We start from the raw sequence: 22,869 nt of genomic DNA, 5'->3' as shown, positions 1-22,869 counted from the left end.
GAATTACCAATACTTTATTTTTTGATATATAAATTACATACATAATTAAACTCACATTTCTAAAAGTCACCTACAAACTATACCGAAAATACTGCTATAGTTTTTCTTATGTGAAAAGGCTTTATTCTTATTTCAAATAAGTTTAAGTGATATATACAGCCTTCTACGTTGGATTGAGTATACCAGATAAATTTTAAATTTAATTTTAAATTGAGAAGTATTATATTTAAAATGAAAAACATATATATTTAAAAAATTGTAAATTAGAAAAATAAAATAATTTTATGAAAATAAATTATTATTTTTAAAATACAATCAAAATTGTATGGATTTTTCATTTTTTTTAAAAGAAAGACATTAATAATATATATTTTAATTATTCATACATTATCTATTGTATTTTAAATTAAATATAATTTCAAAATAAAATGATAATGAATGTGTTTCATAACTTTATGTTCATTTATCATATTACACTATCAATTTTCTAATAACAAATTAAAATAGCAAAATTTGTCCACACACAACATTTTATTTTTTTTCTTGAAGTTGAATGCTTGATAGTAATTTTTATGATAATTAATTATGGTTGGTTTGGGTTGACTTGCGGGTGGAAAATTGAAAATCCGATGTCCGAACCGATTGTCATTGGATTTCATTGGATTGGTTCGGTTCTTGTCCGAACTAAAAAAATGTCCAATCCAAACACTATGGTTTGGTTCGGATTATGGTTTGGTTCAGATTTACCCGAATCAATGAACACCCCTAAAATAAATAGCTATATTTAATATATTTACTTTTCACAAATTCTTAGTCTATACATTTTCTTATCTTACCGTAAAATGCACTCTAAGTTTATTAAATGCCAAAATATTAATTGTCACGTGGTTAATTCTTTTATTTGTTACTTACTTTAGTTAAGTTCAAAATTATTGACCCGACCCAATTTCAATATGAAACCCTAAATACCTAAAATGAGAGAGGATGCGCCTCCACTCTTTCATCTCAATTTCTTACTCTTATTCATCTCATTTTTCATTTTCTTCAACTCCCTTTCAATTCCATAAGTTCATTTCATCTGAATGAAATCTCACTTCCTCTAACTTTTTTTTGGTTGATTTTCATAGAAGTGGGATTCAATGCATTTTTATCATGTAACCATGGATGAAGATTGAAGAAAACTCAAAAGCCCAGTCAAACCATAAGAATCGCTCAAACCGTCGGTTTTGGTCGGTTACGCCGTTCTCGACCGGTTTTCCAGTTTGTTATCCGGTTTTTTAATATTGTGGTTTTCAAAGTTAAATAGACCGGATATCAAAATCCGGTTCCCGGTCCAACCGGTTGAACTGGCCGGTACCGATATGTTCCTACGAAGTCTATAAAAATCTTCTGACTTTTTTACCAAAATATCTTGTAATCACCTTTAAAATCTGTAAATAACATCCATGTTAGTTGAAAATTGTCCCAATGAAAGAAAACTCATATTGCCCTAAAGTTTGAAATTGATATGAGAATTGACATGACTGATTCAACAAAAGCAATGCAGGATTTCACAAAATGAGATGTGATTATATGAATAATATTAATGCATGCAACCAAGCAAAAGATCCATACAGGTGCAACTCTAAACAAAAGAATGGAATAAGTAACTTCAATGACAGATGCAAAACAAAGATATTCCCACCAAATATTTGTTTAAACGAATATACATTTCATGGCTTTCTCCACCACCTAAGAGCAATTTCAACTATTCATTAGAATTTTATGGTGGCATATGTCCTCCCTGAACTTAGTTTCAGTTCTGCTTAAGGATTATTTTACCATCAATAAACAAATCACCTGAAATTGGAAAGATTAACCAAGTTAACAAACAATGATCCAATAGTTAACCAAACTCTTAATTTAAACAACTTCACTCACGTCCTTGTTAGGACTTAGGAACATCAAGATATGAATTTGGCAGTACCCAAAGAACTCCTGGCAACTCTATTAAGACATAAAAGATGGCCACGAGTTAAACATATGGGGTATGAGGGATTTTTCATATCTTGATGACACAATTTTTCAATCAAATTGTAAAAAACCAGACCATCCCAAAATATACTAATAAGAAAACCAACTAATTAAACAACTGTTAATGCATAGCTGTTACTAATTAGAAAAACCAACTAAACCAGCAAGGAAAAGAAAAATCACCAAAGTTCCAATAATATTCAATTCAAAGACACCGATAAATCACCCTGACATGCAAGCTTCAACCGGACATTGATTCTGATCTCAACGAATTGAATCCAACACATCAGATATCCCGACATCCACATATCAACAACTATAAATAATATTAGTTATAAAAATAAAATAGTTCTTTGAAATTATGGTTTGGATATTCTCCAACATAATTAGCTAACCATTTCACAAAGTTTGCATTGTTCTTTGAATCCATGGTTTGGATATTCTCCAACATAATTAACTAACTACTTCACAGAGTCTGCATTGTTCTTTGAAATCATGGTTTGGATATTCTTTCAGCACTTTGACTTTGGCAGGAAAACCAATTTTCACCCAATCACCTATGATGTCACTGTGCATAATTCAATTTAATCATACTAAGATAGGTAATAGTTGTTAAAATATAATTCAATAGCTGGTAAATTTTGAAACTAAAATATAACAAAAATAACATTAGGTAATAGTTGTTATGATTTTTCTTTCGATATGATCTAACAATGGTGGGATATTTACCTTAAATAACAACCGTCGATGTCACGCTAATCCAATAGTCAAAGAACCAAGTGAGAAATCATGCTACCGAGAGTTGTTTTCGGACTATAACTAAGACTTCGTCATGCTTTTGATAAACTTTCAGGATTTTTGACGAGTCCACCCAAATACTGCAAGCTCCTGAACCAAATTTGTATCCATATATACTTGGCAAAAGCTGACTTATTGGAAACAAACTCACAGTACCTATAAAATGCAGAAAATTTCATTCAGCCCAAGTATTCTTCCAGGATATCACTATCAAGAGTTTTTGAAATTTCAACCACTGGAAATAACTAAATGTTTCAGGAATTGGCACAGGTGCAAAATCTAAAACGGAGCACGTAATATTGTCCATCAGCAGGTCTGAAACACCATTCGAACAACCAGACAACTGTGGAATAATTGTACGAATTCGATCCTGAAACCGAATAATATATCCTCACGCCCATGTCTGATAGTACAACAAATAAGTTTCATGATTTAATTGAGCCCACTTTGGTGGGAGAACTCTACTGCATACACAACTCCAGTCTACATAAACAAAAAATGTTATTCTAATCAATCCTTAATCACAAATTGTTAAATACACAATATTTAATTAATACCCACTGGACCAATAATATCAGACACATGAGAGACAGTTGTTCCAGAAGCAGCTCCAAGGGAAAGGACTTCAGCACCAGATTTCTGTATAGTGCCATTGAAGCCCTACTACTTACTCTCAAACCAGACATCACCTAAGTCCTTGACCTTCGTACCGGTGAACGACTGTAGATAAATAACACAATAAATTAGTTCAAGAAAGGAACATAACTGTAGGAAATGCATAAAATTGACTTCAAATACAATACATGTGATACCATCTCCTCCTCTTCTGGGACTGCTACAGCTTTAATCAACCCTCTCACTATCATCCCTCAGAGTATACTCCACAGAAACCACCATGTCCAGTATCTTACTGCAACAACAATGAGACCAAAAACTCATTATTATTTGTACATGTTAGAAATTCAAAAACTTTGAGAACTAATACGCAGAACCTGTAAAGTAATACCGACAGTTACGACAACCTGCACAACGGAAATACGCAGGGACCAGAGAAGAAGTAGATGAAGTAAAAACAAACAGCAAAAGGAATGATTCAAGCTTAGTACCGCCTCATATTGAAACACGTTATCAATACTTTTAGTAGTCATGAATAAAAGTAGTGTCTCAAATACCACAGTTGCAACACCGAAACCGAAACCTTGATGCCAAGCGACATTAAACTGAGCCAAGCAACTATGCCATTAGATGAAAAGTAAACAATAAAAAAATTATTTATAACCTGCAAAAGTAAATTCTAGTCAACCTTTGATTGAATGAACTATGTAGATACCGTATTGATGACTTCAGTAGAGTAAATTCCAGTCGTCAAATCAATTTCAAATTCAATAACTTGTTCTCTCTCAGCTTCTTTGCTTTCATCAAGAGAACCTCTCCTGGACACTTTTTCTTTTCACACAATGCTAATATTTGGAAGAGCTTTAGTCTGCACCATGGAACCATAATACTATTTATGTTAATTATAAATGATTAGTAAACATCATAAAACCTCAATCATTACTTACTCCTCTAAATTCCAGAGATTCTAACTCCTCACTCGACGGATAAGCACCGCTGAATTTCAATGGCTCCATTTGCAACCTCTTCCCTCAATACTCAAACATTTTAATCTATAATATTGTAAGATGGAAAGAATTATCACTGAGATAATCTGCATAGTTAATGCCTAAATTTGGAATCTCAAAAACCCGTGCGAACCTATGCAAACATCGAGAAAGTTTTGACCAATCTTGTAACCAATGAAGCTTTATCAGTATATTTAATTTCTCCCGTTACCCGTTACCCATTGCAGAAGCTTTATGAAAGCATACGATATCACCATTGTCTAACTGCATTCATTCACACCTAAAAATCAAAGGGAAAAAGGTTTAAAAAAATATATTTCAGCTAGTTTTTAGTCCAGAGATATTGCTTCAACGGTGTGGTAAATTTTATTTACTAAATAGTTTAGGTGAAATAAATTATTCCACTTATAACAGGGACTGTCGTACCAAATAACGTGTTTTTTTAGGAGCTTTCATCGAATAATTACAAACCTAAAACCAAAAAACTTACTTTATAAACAACCTCCCTTTGTTTCCTCGATGCGTACACGTGCTTGATGCTCATTTTAACTACCGTGAAACCAAAGAACAACAGCAAAATCGACGTATAACAAAAAGATAGTGGAAAAATAATAACATCAGTGAACAGAAGAGTAATACTAACATACCAAAATTACTGCATTTGTTAAAACTTGTGAAACAAAGAAATAAGTTGCCATATGCCCGTTCACCGACTCCTTTTCTCCTTTGCTGAGACATTTTATCAAACACCATGTGTGCAATAAAGAAAGTGTAAAATAAACTAACACATTAGCCCTTAAAGAATTCAATCAAATATAGCTTAAAATTAAAACTTACAAAGTTACTCCAAACTAACTATTACCTGTTATTTGAGTTATCAATCAAAAGGGCATGCCACTCCAAATTTGAAATCTACACTATAAACAACATCAGAAGAAAAAAAAAGATAAAGTTGGAATCGAATCTGTTTCAGAATAATAATCGTCGTCCGCTGCGAACCAACACCGGCATAGTGTAAAACCTACTCTTTTAAACAACCAATTTCTTCCTTGGACAACCTCTCCGTAATAACCTACCATAACCCAAGATTCAAAACCCATAAAGATTACATTTTTCCAATGGATATAACAAAACAAAGAAAATCCATGATTCAAAATCCAAAAAATATTGAATTTTTCCAACAAAAATACAAAAAGAAAGAAAACCCTAAAATTGAAATCTCAATAACTATCAAACATACCATTGAATCAGCAGATGTGGATTATTTAGACCCCAAACGGTGGATGCCGGTCACAAATGCGACGAAAGCAAACTGACATCTGTAGGAAGACTTCGAGCCGTTCTTTTGCCTTCGGCTAGAGTTTCGTTAGCAATATTGTTAATAACAAATGTAGATTTGTTTTTGGAATCATAAAGTCATGTCGTAGAAGACAGGAGAAAAAAAAGGAAGAACGCAGAAGATTAGAAGACAGAAGAGGAAGACGGAATAGGAAGAATGAAGAAGGAAGAAAGAAGGGAGAAGGATGTGCTAGAGAGAGAAATAGAAAAGAAATTAAAATATTTGGAAATGCTTGTATTTGGCTTTGTTCAGAAAAGCATGAAGTATTTTGGGAGCATAGCAAAGGCAAGTAAGCTATCCACGTGGAGCAACATGGAAGCAAAGGGGCAGTTAGGTCTTTTCCAAAACATCTAACTTTCTTATATCGTAGATAAAAAAAAAAAAACTAAGATTTGAATTACCGCATGTCAAATAAAACCCGACCCGCTCTCACTATCGATGGTTTTTACTTCTTTTTCATTCACAGTTCAGAACGATTCCCATTCTTCCATTTTGACTCAAAACCCAAGCAACACACTCGTCGCAGTAGTAGCAATCGTCACAAAAGAACGCATCATCACACCGCGATGCCTCAACCTCCCACTTCACAACAATGCATAATCCAAAATCTGCCGCGTCTTTCCTCATAGCACGTGCCAAGTCTCTTCATCTTCGCCGCTACAACTATCGCTCTCTCACTCCATCTTCACGGTCACTCTTATTCAACTTTCAACCCTCGCTTTCTTCTTTCTTATCGAATTCTAAACCGTTTATCTCCACACGCTTCTTCTCTGGATATTACAATCTCGAACAGTTCTCTGATGATGAATATGAATGTGAATTTGAGAACCACCAGGTTTTCCCCCCCTTTTTTTTTACATATTTGGATATTAGGTTTTTGCTTGAATTGAACTGTGATACTGAATTGATAAGAATCCATTTGATTGCAACCTAACATGTTATATTGTTTGTTTGGGAATTATGTGTCAAATATGGAGTTAAATTCAATATTCTATCAATATATTTTGTGCTAATTAGCTTCTGATATCTGTTATCAATTCTGCCATGTAGCATTGACACCTCTGAAAAAAGGTGTGGCAGTGTCACGAGTCTGAACTGACACTTGTGATTACGTTTTAATTTATTATTTTTTCAAATTATTACTGGTGTCGATGTGTTAGTGTTGTGTTTCTGGTGTCTGTGCTACATAGGTTCTAAGTAAATGTAATTGTTATTGAAGGCATCGTCTACGGTGGCCAATGTGGATGAGTGGAAATGGAAACTTAGTATGCTGTTACGGAACGAAAAGGATCAGGAGATTGTGTCTAGAGATAAAAGAGATAGGAGAGACTATGAACAAATCGCTAACCTTGCCAAAAGAATGGGACTTTACAGGTAAAATGTACTTATTTTTTACTATGTATGCCTTATGCCATATGGAATAAAACATGTCTATTAGCTTGGAGTATATTCACTTTGATTTGATTGACTTTTAATGATAAACTGAAACTTTTAATTGAATCCTTGTTCGTTCTCATCAATCATCAATTGTTATTGTCTTTTATTTTGATGAATAGTGAGCTGTTTGGAAAAGTAGTTGTTGCAAGCAAAGTGCCTCTTCCTAACTACAGACCAGATTTGGATGACAAACGTCCACAAAGAGAGGTAATAGTATGGGTTGCACCAGTGGTGTGGGACATTTCACCTAATAGTTTAACATTGAGATTGATGTCATCCTAGGAAAATAATCCTTCTCCATTTTCCATTGTCATAGGTCGTGATTCCACTAAGCTTGCAAAGGAGGGTGGAGGGTCTAGTGCAGGAGTACCTTGATAGGATACAATTAAATTCTGAAAAGAGATCGGACTGTTTGGATAGTGTTAATTCCACCAATCAGGTTAAAGATATAGACATGAATGAAAATGCCAATTCTTTTGTGGAGGAGTCTGTTATGGAAAAGGTTCTCCAGAAGAGGAGTTTGAGGATGCGTAATATGCAAAGATCTTGGCAGGTTTGTTTTTTCTTGTTTGATTTCTTGATTTTTGTTGTTGGATATTTCGATTTGTATTGCATGCTTAAATTAGCAAGTTATGATCAGAAGTCTATGTTTTAAGTAACTTATCTTGAAAATCATTTATGATAAATGATTTAAAAAAACTATTTTCATTATGGTAAACAAACACAAAATAACTTATGTTTTTAAATTTTAAAAATCTCTAAAAATTAATCCATAAATGCTTAAATATTAAATTCACGTATAATCTGTAACAAACAATTATACAAGAGTATAAAATCTATTCAAGTTATCAAACATCCTAAAGGTAATAGTGCGTAAAGGATGGTGTACGCAAGCACTCAGGCCTATACTATTGACTCGGAAAAAGCTTATATGCTTTGCAAGTAGCAACTCTGATTTTAGGTATATGGGTACATTTGATTTGGTTTCTATATGTTCCATTGTCCAGCCTAAACGTACCTCTAATTTTAAATGCTCTTTACAAACTAATATTTTGGAGTGAACTGATGTTCATGGATGGTTTTTAAAACAATACCAACTAATTATTTTCGAAGCGGAACTCCCTCTATAATTCTATTTTATAAAGTAGAAAGTTAATAAAGTAATATCCACATTTTCTGGCTTCTATATATAGGAATCTCCTGAAGGCAAGAAGATGCTGGAATTCCGGAAGTCTCTCCCATCATTTAAGGAGAAGGAAGGTTTACTTCAAGCTATAGCACGTAATCAGGTATAGTTGCTACTAGTTTCTTACTTGTATTATCAGTTGATACCTGCCATGTTTGCTACCGGTATGTCTTCAGCACTTTGAAATTAAAAATGAAAACCCAATCACCTCTAACCCCCTAATATTTTAGAAATTTGTTATGAATACTATACTAGTGAGAACATAATGAAATGGAACTTGGTAAGTTTTAAATTGTTCAAAATCTAATAACAAGCACAATTCTTGCTCATAGTCTACTAAACTAGAAAGGAACACCTGCAACTGAGAAGAAGAAAAAGTTCAGATGAACTTGACTGTACCAACACTTATAATACTATAATTTGTCCTTAGAATACTAGACCCTGTTGACAATTTGCATTGACATTCCATGCCAAAATTTGACCATATTTTCAATTTCTGTTTGATATTTGAGTTTGTATTATTATCTTATCATGTATTAAATATTAAAAAAACAATTTAATTTCAAATTCTTTTTCCTTACTCTTACTTGGTATTCATTTGACTAAAAATTCATAGATGCTCTTTATATAGTTTTTTCCCATGATAAGAAACCTTGTGCCGAGCAACAGTTTCACATTCTTATAAGTATGACATTTCTTTTCATTGAAAATCTTACTGTCATTTAATTAATTCCGAATCCTCTATTTTATTTTTATTGTTATATATGGATCCAATGACACATTATCTATGTTTCTAGATTTCCCCGTAGGAATGAGTTAAATGTCACGAACTTTGTTGAGGTTATGACTTATGCATTCATCATTGATACCTTATGTCTGAATTATTATCTAGGTAATAGTTATATCTGGAGAGACTGGCTGTGGTAAAACAACTCAACTTCCTCAATATATATTAGAGTCAGAGATAGAATCTGGCCGTGGGGCATTTTGCAGCATTATTTGCACACAGCCTCGAAGGATATCTGCTATGGCAGTGGCTGAGAGAGTGTCAGCAGAGAGAGGAGAGTCTCTGGGTGAAACAGTAAGTCGCCTATTCTTGAAATAGACCAAAACACAAACAAATGTTGTTGTACAGAAAAGATGAATACAGATGTAATTTTTCATCAAGAAAATAAAATATTCATAAATTATATATTTTGCTTTTCAATGAGATTTTAAAATTGGGAATATCTTTGTTCTTCCTGCTATACCACAACAGAGGTTTTTTGATAGGTTGGATTCAAAGTTCGGTTAGAAGGAATGAGAGGGAAAAACACCCATCTGCTATTTTGCACCAGTGGTATATTACTCCGAAGGTTGCTGAGTGATCGAAACCTGAGTGGTATAACCCATGTGTTTGTGGATGAAATTCACGAGCGAGGCATGAATGAAGGTATATTCTCTGCTAACGCCAGTTTATCCTTGTATAGTCCTAAGGAATTAACCAAGTAAACTTATTCTTTACATAATTGGTTTTTGTTCTTCTTAGACTTCTTACTGATTGTGTTGAAGGATCTTCTTCCACGACGCCGTGATTTAAGATTGGTATTGATGAGTGCCACTTTGAATGCTGAACTTTTTTCAAATTATTTTGGAGGTGCACCGACATTTCATATCCCGGTATGGTGTTTCTCTAGTTTTAATTGATTGTTTATTTGTGTTGAATGTTGATAACTGAACTTGAATTATTCTAATTGTTAGATGTTAAATGCAATTGTATGCTCGTTGATATTGAAATTGTTTTGGGTGTCCCAACTGAAACTATTGTATGAGTATGAGGTGGTGGTGGGATGAAAAGCTTCTATTACAGAGGATTGAAAACAGAATTATAGGACATTCAAATGAGTAAAATAGTGAGTGGTTGTCTGAAGCCATGCTTCCGACAAACAAAAATAAAAAATAGGATGCATTTCATACTCTTCATTTAGCAGTTTAAGCTTTTTTGACCTTTCATTTTCTCTGATGTAATTGATGAAAGAAAAGTAAAAAATAGAAAACAAAATTGCTAAAACTTGGGATATGTATCAGTGATACATAGTGCACTGGTTCATGCATGTATGACACAATTCAGTCTTTTGCAAGTCATTGTAGGATACTTAACACTGGCTTGCCAAATTTTATCGAATTGTGCAATACATGCCATTGTATTACATCAGCTGCTTTGACTATATTTGTAATGTTTTTTAACAAGGGATTTTGAATTCATTTATTCGTTGTCCAGGGTTTCACCTATCCTGTAAGAGCTCACTTTTTAGAAGATGTTTTGGAAATGACTGGATATAAATTGTCTTCTTTCAACCAAGTTGATGATTATGGTCAAGATAAATTGTGGAAAACACAGAAGCAGCTTGCACCACGGAAGAGGAAAAACCAGATCACTGCTCTTGTTGAGGTATCTAGCTGGCTTAAGAGCTTGGTCTTAATATTTACTTAAAAGTTTAAATGATGTTTAAAAATATTTCTTTCTTAATTATTTGCAATGTGTTTTTGTGTGGTGTTCATGCATTCTTGAGAGTTACACATATGTACTCTGAAAATGTTATAAAAATCCTTATTGAAAGTGTTGAACAAGATCCAATGATGCTTTAAATTTAATACTGATGTTGTCAATGTGATAAAGCTCATTGAACAAGGTATATTAGAATGAGACGGGGATGTTGTTCATAAAGAATGAAAGTCCCATCTCACGGGGATGTTGTTCATAAAGAATGAAAGTCCCATCTCACAGTGATGTTGTTCATTCTTACTATTTCCTCCCCTATCTTGTGGGATAGGTAACCTCGTTCCTCTTGGTAGGGCACACTGGTAGCATGGAGTTTTTCTCTTGGCAGATACCTGTTAAACCTGGAGTGCTCTTTTAGGATGAAGTGATCCCTTGGCTCAATTCTTTCATGTTGTTTAAGAGTTCCACATCGGACAATATATGGTCTGAACATGTGTTTATAAGTGGGGACAATTCTCACCCTACAAGCCGGTTTTGTAGGAATGAGTTAGGTCGAACCACATTTCTTAACATGGTATCAGAGCCTCGTTTGAGAGGGTGTGTTAAGAGTCCTACATCGGACAATATGTGGTCTGAACATGTGTTTATAAGTGAGGACAATCCTCATCCTACAAACCGGTTTTGTAGAGTTGAGTTAGGTCCAACCACATTTCTTAACACAAGTTATTTGAACTGAAGAAGAAAGAGTGAATATTATAAATAGTCCAAAGTCTCAATTACTAGTGGTACATATAGGGTATTTATAACTAAGCAAAAATCCTTGATGAAGCTTAATTAGACACACTTCTATGGGCTAAATACTAAATGATTTGAACACTATTGATTGATTAATTGGCAAGTATAAACTCGAACATATAGACCGTTGTACCTGAACTGAAAAACTCCTAAGTGATAGTTAGAATAGATGAAATGAAATATATCTTATACTAATTCACGTTATGCCGATGGCAAAAAAACTCGTACCCGCGGGTAAAACCCGTCATAGGTACGAGTTGGATAGCTTAATGGGTATCCACAGGTAAAATAAACGGATAATTAGTTACTCGTCTCCTTACGGGCACAAATACGAATTTGATGATACCCGTACCCGTGGGTATCTTGTTAATAATTAACAAAATTATTTTTGTTTAATCTAAAAGTATTATTATTATTATTATTTTGTTAAATAGAAACTATTATTATTATTATTATTATTATTTTGTTGAATTTAGTATAATTATTTGATAGAAGAAGAAATAAAATGAATGTGATTTATTTTTGTTATTATCATTATGTGTTAAATTTAAAACTATTTTTTTGTCTTTAAAAGGGATATAGAAAATTTAATTAATTTTATTTTTTTAAAAATTATTTAAATATTAGTATCCATGGATATCCATAAATACCCGTGGGTATCTCAAAATCCACGGATACCCGCACAGATATAGGGTGGATATGAGTATTATATTTACTAAACGGGGCAGGTAGCGGGGGACTAGTTCCCGTGTCCATTAGTACCATTGCCATCCCTTGATGTTTACAAAAGAAGAAAATAAATTCATGAAATATCCCTTCCTAAAATAGTGTAATTCACATTTATTTATAACACTCCCTTAAATTGGCAAGCATAGATAATTCATTCCCAAATTTTAAGTATGTTCTTGAGTCCTCTTAGTTACAAGCCCCTAGTTAGTATATCTAGTAGTTGGTGCTAGAAGCAATTGTTTTGAAACCACTATCCAACTTCTTTTCCTTAATAAAGCACATGCCTATCTCAATCTGTTGTCTTCCCATACCCAATTAGACTGTGAGCAATGCTGATACCTGATTTGTTCGCACAACACAGTTTCACAGGACTCCCATTCCTTACTTTCTGGTTACCCAATACGATCTTTATCAATAATTGCTCATGGTGCTTGACAAAATGACAGTCATTTTTGGTTCTCATGAAAAATTGTATTTGAGGCAATATGTAATGCAATTTGATTATCACATATTAGCGTTATTGATCTTGTCTCTTCAAAATGAAGCTCTTCGTGTTGTTGTTTTAACCAAATGCGCATACATGTTCTAGTGAAGGTAATTTAAGGTTGTGTATGTGCGGAGAAGAAAAGTCTCTCAAATCTAGAGCTTTAGTAGTGCCAACTGTTAAGAGTCTCAACTCTCAAATTGGATGAGATAAGGTATAAACATGTGTTTATAAGTGAGGGTGGTCCATACCTTGCAAGTCAGTTTTGTAAGGTTGAATTAAATCCAATTACAATTCTAATATGATATTAGAACCTATACAAGATCCATTGGACTACTTGGTATCAGGTCACCTCGATCGGGCTACTCGGGTCACATTCTAGATGTTCAATTCTGGGCGTGAGGGTGTGTGTTAAGAGTGAGACGCTAATAAAGAGGCATACATGTGATTATAGGTTAGAGTAGGCAGCCGGTTCTGTAATGTTGAGTTAGGCCCAATCAAAATTCTAATGTTGTGCATGGGAGCATATTTTCTTATTTGGTATTTACTTCTGATTAATTTGTTGGTTCATTTCCCTGCATCAGTCATGGCATAATTTGGTGCCAAACATATTGATTATCCCCGCATTGTGTTGGCCACTGATATCTTTCCTTTAATTCCTTATTTTAGTGGCTATGTAGTCTCTAGTTTAGTTAGGTATAAGTTAAATTTCTGTTGTACTTGAGGGATTTTAGGTTCCACTGTTTTGCCTGACGTCATCTTTCTAATGCATACTGATACCTTGATGTTGTGTCTTGCTGCATTGTTATTATTCTTAAATATTTTTTACTAGGATTGTATATTCCACTCAAACTTGAATATAAAGCTGTCCCTTGTTTGCTATTCCTCTTATCCTTTTTGAGATCATATTTTATAATAGAAAATGATATTTTAACACAAATTTGACAACAAACTTCAACAAGAATTTGGATGGTTAATGCAGTTCAAATATGTAGTTAATTACGTTTCGCATATGGTTAATAAATATAACAAACATGTATCCATAATAATTAATCATGATTTTAAATGTCATTAACCACGATATTTAGGTTTCCTAATATTCATAATTCCATTAACCATCCAAATTGTGTTCAACTGCACATGATTTTGTGGTATTCAAATATTCATGATATAACCATGCTTTGTGTTCAAATATACACATGAAAGAAAATTTTGGTTAATGACATTCAAAATTGTGGTTAATTGTATTTACTGGATGATTAATGGATTGAGACACCTAGTTCTATTCATCAAATATCGGCTGAACATAGATTACCCATTTGTTAACTTAAAATTGTTGTCCCATTTTGTGTCAAAATAACACAGCTCATTATATCAGTTTATGTAATGTTTAAATCAAATGAATTGTCTTGATATTCTGGTTTGACCTTTAAAATGAAATTGGATTCTTTTAAGTGCATTATGTTGACAAGGAATTTTCCATTTTCCTACTTTTGAATAGGATGCTCTTTCTAAATCAAGCTTCGAGAACTATAGTCCCAAGACACGTGATTCATTATCTTCTTGGACACCGGATTGCATAGGATTCAATCTCATTGAGGCTGTTCTATGCCATATATGTCGGAAGGAACGACCAGGTGCTGTTTTAGTATTTATGACTGGGTGGGAGGATATAAGCTGTTTAAGAGATCAGCTTAAAGCACATCCTCTCTTAGGTGATCCCAATAGGGTTCTCCTTCAAACATGCCATGGTTCAATGGCAACTTCTGAACAGGTTGGTCATTTTCTTGGTTTATTTTTTATTTATGGGCGTGTAATAACATTGTAATGTACTTACAAACCTTTGTTCAGATGCTATTTTAATGTGTCATAGTTTGATACATATGTAATAGAAGCTAAATTTTGGTGGTATTCCATTGTCACATCTCATTTTTTTGATAGAAACATTTTGATTAGAAAGAAAATAACTGGCACCATTTTGGGAAGATGAAGTAGAGATAAAACAAAAAATATGAATGAGTATGTATTCCAGTATCATTTATTATACGTTCAAAACTAATCTTATAGATTTTGAGGGATTCCTTAGCTTTTACCCTTGTTCATTTTTTTGCTCTTAAAATAGAAAAACATCTCTCTCTTTTATCTTTTATTTGACATAAAAACGAATTTCTTTTTCATAAGCTTTTTTCATTAATATCTAAACTAAAAGTAGTTAATGGTAGACAATACCGAAGTTAAATTTTTACTTAGACTGGTGTTCTATAATTATGGTAGAACCTTATTCGCATGTTTAATTTCTAAGAGTATCAGTGTAGTTAGTAGATAGCCCTCTTATGTACTGTTACTGACAGCTGTCAGTCTAGAGAAATATTATCTACAGTAGCAGGTCACCTTGTTACCACCACTATAAGTAACAAGGTGCCACCTCACATGTAACTAACTTTCCATTGTAACAGAATTCAGTTATCAGTTAGAGAAATGAAAATCTCATTACCTACTCTAGCTTCTAACAAAGAGCACTGATGCTTATATCTTTTCTGATGTTACTTAATTTGACTTTATCGTACTGTATTTATATAAATCATTTACTATTGTTGCTTTACATTCTTTGTAGAAACTCATTTTTGACAAAGCACCTCCAAATGTAAGGAAAATAGTACTTGCTACAAACATGGCAGAGGCAAGTATTACGATCAATGATATAGTTTTTGTCGTCGACTGTGGAAAAGCAAAAGAGACTACTTATGATGCTTTGAATAACACACCATGTCTACTACCGTCTTGGATTTCACAAGCATCTGCACGGCAGGCGAGTATGCATATCCTAATCTTGTACTATGTTTACTTTTAACTTTTCTAGTATTCATAATCACATGGCTGCATCTTCCTCTTCTACAGTTCTTTCAGTTCAAGCCCTCAGAAATGCATGAATTTATTTACTTGATTGATTAATTTTTCTCAAGGAAGTAACGAGCTTTTTTAATTGACTATTTTTTCTTTTCTAAGGAAGATCTCTCGTCTTTCTACTCTTTTCAATTGTCTTTTCTTTATCCTGGTAAATTCTTCTTCCATCATAAAATAGGTGAAGGCATATATGAATATAAAACCCTATCCATAATAGGAAAATAAATCAGCCGTGTCAGGTGGAGAGTATCACAAATTCATTTTCAGGGTACATTTCAGATGGAGGTTCCATCTGTTTATAGCAAAATGATTGGCGTAGTTAGTTCCGACATTTGCTTGTCACATGGATAATGCCTAGCAAAGAGTTGAGGAGGTACTTTGGTTTAGACTGCTAAGATTCCAGAAACGGTGACACCCTTTGGATCAAATTTAGAGGATATCAAAGGAATAGATTATTAACTTTTTTTTTTGCTTGTGTTTGGACTCTTGTGCAAATGTTTCCTTTTTGGTCATGTGTTTTCTTTTGGGGGATTTCCTACCCTCTCTTCTTCTTTTTTCCTTTGTAATTACTTATTATATTTCTCTCGGTCCAAAAGAATAAATATGATCAGCTCTTTCCTATCTTTTCTGTGGCAAATTCCTTTCTGCTATGTTTCAGAATTTGTGCAAATGTTTCCTATTTTGTCGTGTGGTTTATTTTGGATGATTTCTTACCGTCTCTTCTCTATTTTCCTCTGAAATTATATTTCTTTTTATGTCCAACTTCTAAGGAGCCAAAAATGCTCAACTCTTTCTTGTCATTTGTTTCACGAGTCCTAGAAGAAGATAATATTTGTTAGTCATCTCTCCCTCAATCTTTAGTTAAATGTTTATTTCAAATGTGAGGAAGGTAAAGGTTCAAGGTAGCTACTGTTGCTCAGTACTCTTTTGCATTTTGGTTTGAAATAAATCTATTAGTTTGATGCACCACAGTCTAGCTCCTCTAGTGATAGATTGGTCAACCCACTTCTTCCATTTTAAACAGCAAATCTCCTGTAAATTTGGATTCCCACTTCTTCAGGTGTAATGTTTATGTTAACTTTGCTCAAAGTTGATTGTTTGAGAGTAGAGTTCATAGGTTTTGAGCTTGAAGATTTCAAGTGGAAACAACAACTAGTTAGTATCTCTTATTGTCTTTAGGTCATTAAGTTTTTACTTAAGCTAGATTTTCTCCATTTGTATTCCTCCTTTTTTGTCATTTTTTTTCTGTATTCTAGAATTGTTTGAGTGCTGAAATTGTTTTATTTGAAAAATTTAGGTTGCCTTCAATTGCTTTTGTTTCTATTTTATACTACATGTTCATACAACATTCTTGATTTTATTATACATCTAATCTAAACATGTAAGTAATTGTTTTTTCCTGTATTGACTTCTTTGTTTGCAGAGAAGAGGTAGGGCTGGTCGTGTTCAGCCAGGAGAATCCTACCACCTTTACCCCAAATGTGTTTATGAAGCCTTTTCTGATTATCAACTTCCTGAACTTTTGAGAACACCCTTGAACTCTCTTTGCTTGCAAATAAAAAGTTTGCAGGTTGAGAGCATTGGAGAATTTCTATCATCAGCTTTGCAGGCACCAAAGCCACGTGCCGTAAGTATCGAAGCTCTTCAATTGTATATTTGTGCCAATTATAAATTCTACTAAAGGAAATCTTATGTCAAGAAATGTATACATCAAAAGTGTAGTAAAAATTAAATGACAGAAAAAGACTTCCTTGCTAATAATTTACGTCATTGAATTAATTAAAAGGACTTAAAAATGTATGAATCGAATGCGTCGTTGACTTAATTAACCGCTTGAGTGGTTAGATTTTTCATAAATTGGAAGTGGTTTCAGCGATGTAAATATTCCATGTTTCAATCCTTCTTGTATCTTTACCTGTATATTTTAATGATAATATCAATTATCCTAAAAGCACTGCACGGAAGTTTGGATATAGTAATCCACAGATGCCTATAAAATTCATTTGAATTGAGAGCTATCTTCCTAGGAATGATAAGACTATAAGTAGTATTGACCGTAGAAAACGAGTATTAAGGAAATGAAAATTATTTCACATTTTTGAGACCTTATAATTGGTTAGGATTTTTGTAAATATACCATATCTTCACAATTTAATGGAACAGGTTCAAAATGCTATTGATTTTCTCACGATGATTGGAGCATTAGATGAAAAAGAAAATCTTACCAATCTTGGTGAGTCTGTTTTTCTGTCCTATTCAGTTGGTTGCATAAGAGTCTCATTATTTTCTCGGTTATTGTTGATTCCTTGACTTATTTTTCGTTTTCTTTCAATCAGGGAAGTTTCTCTCCATACTTCCTGTAGATCCCAAGCTGGGAAAAATGCTAATAATGGGAGCTATATTTCGGTGCTTTGATCCTGTTCTTACGATAGTTGCCGGCCTTAGTGTCAGAGATCCTTTCCTCTTGCCCCAAGACAAAAGAGATGTAAGCCAAATTTGGTGCCCATTTGAATCCAATCTTTGCTGTATATATGAATTCGGTTATGTAGCAAGGCAGTAATTACAAACTTGTTCAATAAATTTCTATACTATGTTTTTGATAAATGTTTCATATGAAATTTTAAATTACTAATTAGAATGCTCTTAATGTGATTGGAAAACGTTTTAATGGAGAACAGCTAATCTCATCTTTAACAGGATGGTAGTGATAATAATTATAATCGCATCATTATATCCTTGAAAGCTTTATTTGGGTAATACGAGGTTTCAAGATTTCCATTATTAAAAATATGGAATGTATTAGAAAGTGTACTTGTTAATATTGAAATAAATGTTGACTTTCAGTTTAGTAACTTTTAATTTGTTTTCCTCTTCCTTTAGTTGATTGTGTATATGTCAATTTGATTTAGGTGTGAAAACTAGTCCTACATATAATTTCCATTTCATCCTGGAATCTGATATTGTGCTTCCCGTGTTCTATAATGGTATTAGTCCGGTCTGATAATGCACCATTGATGAGGATCCAGTCTTTGAACTTAATCACCTTTTGTGTTACTTGCCATGTATACTTTTTCTAGTCAGAGGTTACTGCTTGGACCGGGAGAACTGATAAAAAGTTAAGTTTAAAACTGTCAGTGGAAACTAATTATCTTTTGCGTTCAGTTAGCAGGAACTGCAAAGTCTAGGTTTTCTGCTAAAGATTACAGCGATCATATGGCTCTTGTTCGAGCATATGAAGGATGGAAAGATGCTGAAAGAGAAGGATCAGCTTATGAATACTGCTGGAGAAATTTTCTCTCTGCCCAAACTCTTCAGGCAATTCATTCTCTTCGGAAGCAATTCAGCTTCATTTTGAAAGAAGCTGGCTTGGTAGATACAGATGCAAGCATTAATAACAAATTGAGTCATAATCAATCTCTTGTACGTGCTGTCATATGTTCTGGACTCTTTCCTGGAATAGCATCAGTGGTGGTGAGCTATCTCTTTCTTATAATGTTATTTCAGTAGCTACCAGACCTTTCTTACTAGTTGAGCCTTTATTGTTTTATCTATTAATTTATTTCTTCCTATGTACAGCACAGGGAGACATCCATGTCATTTAAGACAATGGACGATGGCCAGGTTTTATTATATGCAGTAAGTGACTAACCAAATCTTATCTTTCCTATCATCATAAGATTGCTTTATCTATCTTGTGTTATAATGAAATATCCTTTTTGAAATTCAGATTTTTGTTGAGCATCTAAAATTTCACTTGGTTGTTGTTGATCCATGTAGCCGACCCCATTTAGTGGGATAAGGCTTGATTGTTTGTTGTATCTAAATTTTCACTTGAACTCTACTCAACTTTATTCTGTCTCTATCGCATGAAAATCATACAGTACACACAGTAAAATGGGCAACCCCTTGAGTTAATAGATTATGTTGAAATAGGTAATTGGTAATCCTTTCTAATCTATCTGAGGAAACTATGCAACATGTCAGTGAATAAAAGGAATTCATAACAATTAATTATGACCAGCACTGCTTGGGTGCACATTTGTTGAGGACCAGAACTGCAAAACCATTGGACAATTTAATGTCAGTTAACTGAGATTTTTATATTGTGAGATGAACTTTGTCTGCTCCCATATTGTTCCTCTTCAGATTTATGTTTTTTTCTATAATTTTATCCAGAACTCGGTGAATGCACGGTACCAGACTATTCCTTACCCATGGTTGGTTTTTGGTGAGAAAGTAAAAGTCAATGCTGTTTTCATCCGCGATTCCACTGGTGTATCTGATTCAATACTTATTCTATTCGGCGGTGCTCTAAGTAATGGGATACAGGTGATTTCATAGTCGATACATGTTTTTCTTCCATTAGAAAGATAAGGATCCAAATATTTCAGTACAATAACTTGCTTTTTGTTTTTTCCCTTTGATGGGTTTAGGCCGGGCATCTGAAAATGTTAGATGGGTATGTTGACTTCTTTTTGGATCCTAATTTAGCTGACTGCTATTTGAAGCTTAAGGAAGAACTCGATAAGCTTATCCAAAAGAAGGTTCGCAGATTTTTTTTGTAATGGTATTCCTTGTTTACTTATAGTTACAAAACATTGCTGTATGGTGTTATAGCTTTAATGATGTCTAGTAGGAGTTATTGTTTTGTTTTATTTAATGGATTTGTAATATTGCAGCTAGAAGATCCTAACATTGACATTCATAAGGAAGGGAAGTACTTGATGCTTGCTGTTCAGGAATTGGTCTCAGGGGACCAGTGTGAAGGAAGATTTGTATTTGGCCGTGACAGCCGGAAGCCTAAGGCCTCTAACGACGAGAATAAATTCACAAAAGATGGAACAAACCCCAAGAGCTTGCTCCAAACACTTTTGATGCGAGCAGGGCATTCTCCGCCGAAATACAAAACAAAACATCTGAAGACAAATGAGTTCAGAGCATTGGTGGAGTTTAAAGGAATGCAATTTGTTGGCAAACCGAAAAGAAACAAGCAGCTTGCAGAAAGGGATGCTGCTATAGAGGCATTGGCTTGGTTAACTCACACCTCAGACAATGCTCAGCATGAAGACGATAAATCTCCTCCTGATGTTACTGACAACATGTTAAAACTCCTAGGGAAGCGTAGAAAATCAAATCGACGTTTTGATTGACTTGTCTTCCCTTGATGATTTTGTAGGTTAGTTAATAACTTAGTGCATTGTTATAGGTAAAAGACACCCATGAGTTCCTCCTAGGTACTATTTTGTGGTACCTAATTTATCTGTGATAATAGATTTCTCTCTGTAATCTCATTTCCCCCTCTTTTGAAGGGTTGAAAATGGTTCAGGAAACTATAGTTAATTTAAGGCATCCAGTTTTAGCAGTTGGTTTGCACTAGAAAAGTTGATTGAATAATTTAGCAGTCTCATTGAAGCCAAATCCAAAATCTTTTGTAACAATAATGTACATTGATGTTTTATATTTTTATTTATTTATATATGGTAGGTACATTTACTTTTTGTTTGTATGGAGATTTGGATGTGCTTGTTTACTAATCAGCATATAAAATAATTAAATAAACAATGAATTGATAAAATATGCTAGTAGTTAGTTAAAATAAGTATTTGATCTATCTATCGGAAAATGTGAGTACTTTTCTCATTATATTTAAGTCCAGAGTAGTATATATTAAGGCAATTTTTCATTGCACCCTGGTATCATGGAGCATGGAGCGTACTTTTGAAAAATTTAAAATACTTTTAGGTGAATTTGGAGATGTATTTTTAAATTTATTAAATATTAGAGTTTAATGGTTATGTATTGACAGTGTAAAAAAGCTTTACACTGTCATCCAATTAGAATATAACGTTCTGCAATGTCATATAAGTTTTTTTAAATTTTCAGTCTGACTTGTTCTGATTCATGATCGTTATTGGTTGACAGTATAAAACTATTTTACACTGTCAGTGCATATCTCTTTTTTTCCTAAATATTATTCTCTACTTAAATTTAGTTCGGAGATGCATTTTTGAATTTACTCAAGAAAATAGATTGGAGATGTATCAGCGAACTAGGTGTTCGGAGATACATCTCTGAATTCTCGCATGCATGTTTTTTTTTTTTGCAGAGACAATCAAATTGTAGTTTTTTCAATCCAACATAATTTTAAATCGATTAACATTGTTGTTTTTTGTTTCAAAAATTAATTAAAAAGAATATACTTAATACTCTTTTTGGTTCCGTACCTATGTCTCTGGGTCTATTTTGGTCCTCTTCCTTTTAAAAGTTTCAAGTTTGTCCCATACGTTGTCTAACATAATCAAAGTGGTCCTTTCTATCAAATACTGACTAACAACGTTACTATAGATGACGTTGAAGGTAACATTGATTGGTGGAATGTTTAGTCATGACATTCTTCTTCCTTGTTGCTGAAACACGTTTATATTTTCCCCCAAAATCAACCCTAACGCAAAATGGTTCCCAAAATCCCCTAATTGAAACCTAAATCATCATCTAATCATGAGTTCTATGCGCGGTTCGTCATCATCAACCAGAAATCGAAGTGATTCACATGTATTTAACAACTCTAATCTTCCGCGGAAGCCTCTATGTCGTTTTGGAGATAATGTTATACTTCGTAAGGCAAGAATTGTCAACAATTATGGAAAACTATTTTGGGGTTTTCAACATTTTAAAGTAAGCTTTAGTCTGAATCCCGATAAGTTGAATGTTGTTGAAATGTCTATGTAATTCATTGTAATTTGCATTCTCAATCTGTATTGGAGACAAGTTGATTGGATTTTTTCAATGGTGAAAAGGAGCAAACCCTGATGAAGGATCAATAGAAGATAAATGTGCTTAGTCAGGAGATGGAAGAAGCCAAAAAAGTGGTTGAAGTTTTGAGGCGCAATAATATGGAATTAAATGATACTTTGAAGAACACCATTAGGTGGAAGAAGATCTGAAAGTTTATGTTCTATGTTGTTTTATTTGTTTTAGTAATCAAATTGTTGTAAAAAAATTTCAAATTGTTGTGAGAGTTGGAGAATTTTGAGTTGTAGTGTTTTGCATTGTTCAAGTTGTAGTAAAACTTGCATTGTT

General features: G+C 33.5%; 1 protein-coding gene and 1 long non-coding RNA gene across 9 annotated transcripts; one reads left to right on the top strand and one right to left on the bottom strand.

The window, feature by feature from the left end:
* Positions 1–1,563: 1,563 nt before the first annotated feature.
* Positions 1,564–5,998, bottom strand: LOC131616799 (uncharacterized). 8 transcript variants are annotated; one of them, XR_009288241.1, is made up of 8 exons: positions 5,674–5,998; positions 5,296–5,505; positions 5,081–5,162; positions 4,567–4,982; positions 2,743–4,478; positions 2,409–2,581; positions 2,197–2,329; positions 1,564–1,839 (listed from the first exon to the last, which is right to left on the bottom strand). It is a non-coding gene; the product is annotated as an uncharacterized LOC131616799 (long non-coding RNA). The 8 variants fall into 8 exon arrangements; XR_009288237.1 differs by having other exon boundaries at positions 2,743–3,294; positions 3,373–4,478; positions 4,567–5,505; XR_009288239.1 differs by having other exon boundaries at positions 2,743–4,294; positions 4,374–4,478; positions 4,567–5,505.
* A 240-nt stretch (positions 5,999–6,238) lies between these two features.
* Positions 6,239–21,282, top strand: LOC131616798 (DExH-box ATP-dependent RNA helicase DExH3-like). Its single transcript, XM_058888246.1, has 19 exons — positions 6,239–6,607; positions 6,992–7,146; positions 7,329–7,416; positions 7,526–7,762; positions 8,403–8,498; positions 9,288–9,476; positions 9,668–9,827; positions 9,924–10,054; positions 10,656–10,826; positions 14,387–14,659; positions 15,500–15,694; positions 17,213–17,416; positions 17,953–18,022; positions 18,126–18,274; positions 18,952–19,260; positions 19,366–19,425; positions 19,966–20,118; positions 20,223–20,333; positions 20,469–21,282. Exons 1-19 carry the CDS (start codon positions 6,365–6,367, stop codon positions 20,937–20,939), a joined length of 3,465 nt encoding a protein of 1,154 aa, XP_058744229.1. The 5' UTR covers positions 6,239–6,364; the 3' UTR covers positions 20,940–21,282.
* Positions 21,283–22,869: the final 1,587 nt, after the last annotated feature.

Source organism: Vicia villosa, linkage group LG7 (assembly GCF_029867415.1).
Source record: "Vicia villosa cultivar HV-30 ecotype Madison, WI linkage group LG7, Vvil1.0, whole genome shotgun sequence".
NCBI lineage: Eukaryota > Viridiplantae > Streptophyta > Magnoliopsida > Fabales > Fabaceae > Vicia > Vicia villosa.
Note: the sequence above shows the minus strand (reverse complement) of the source record. Positions and strands in the feature narration are given on the sequence as shown.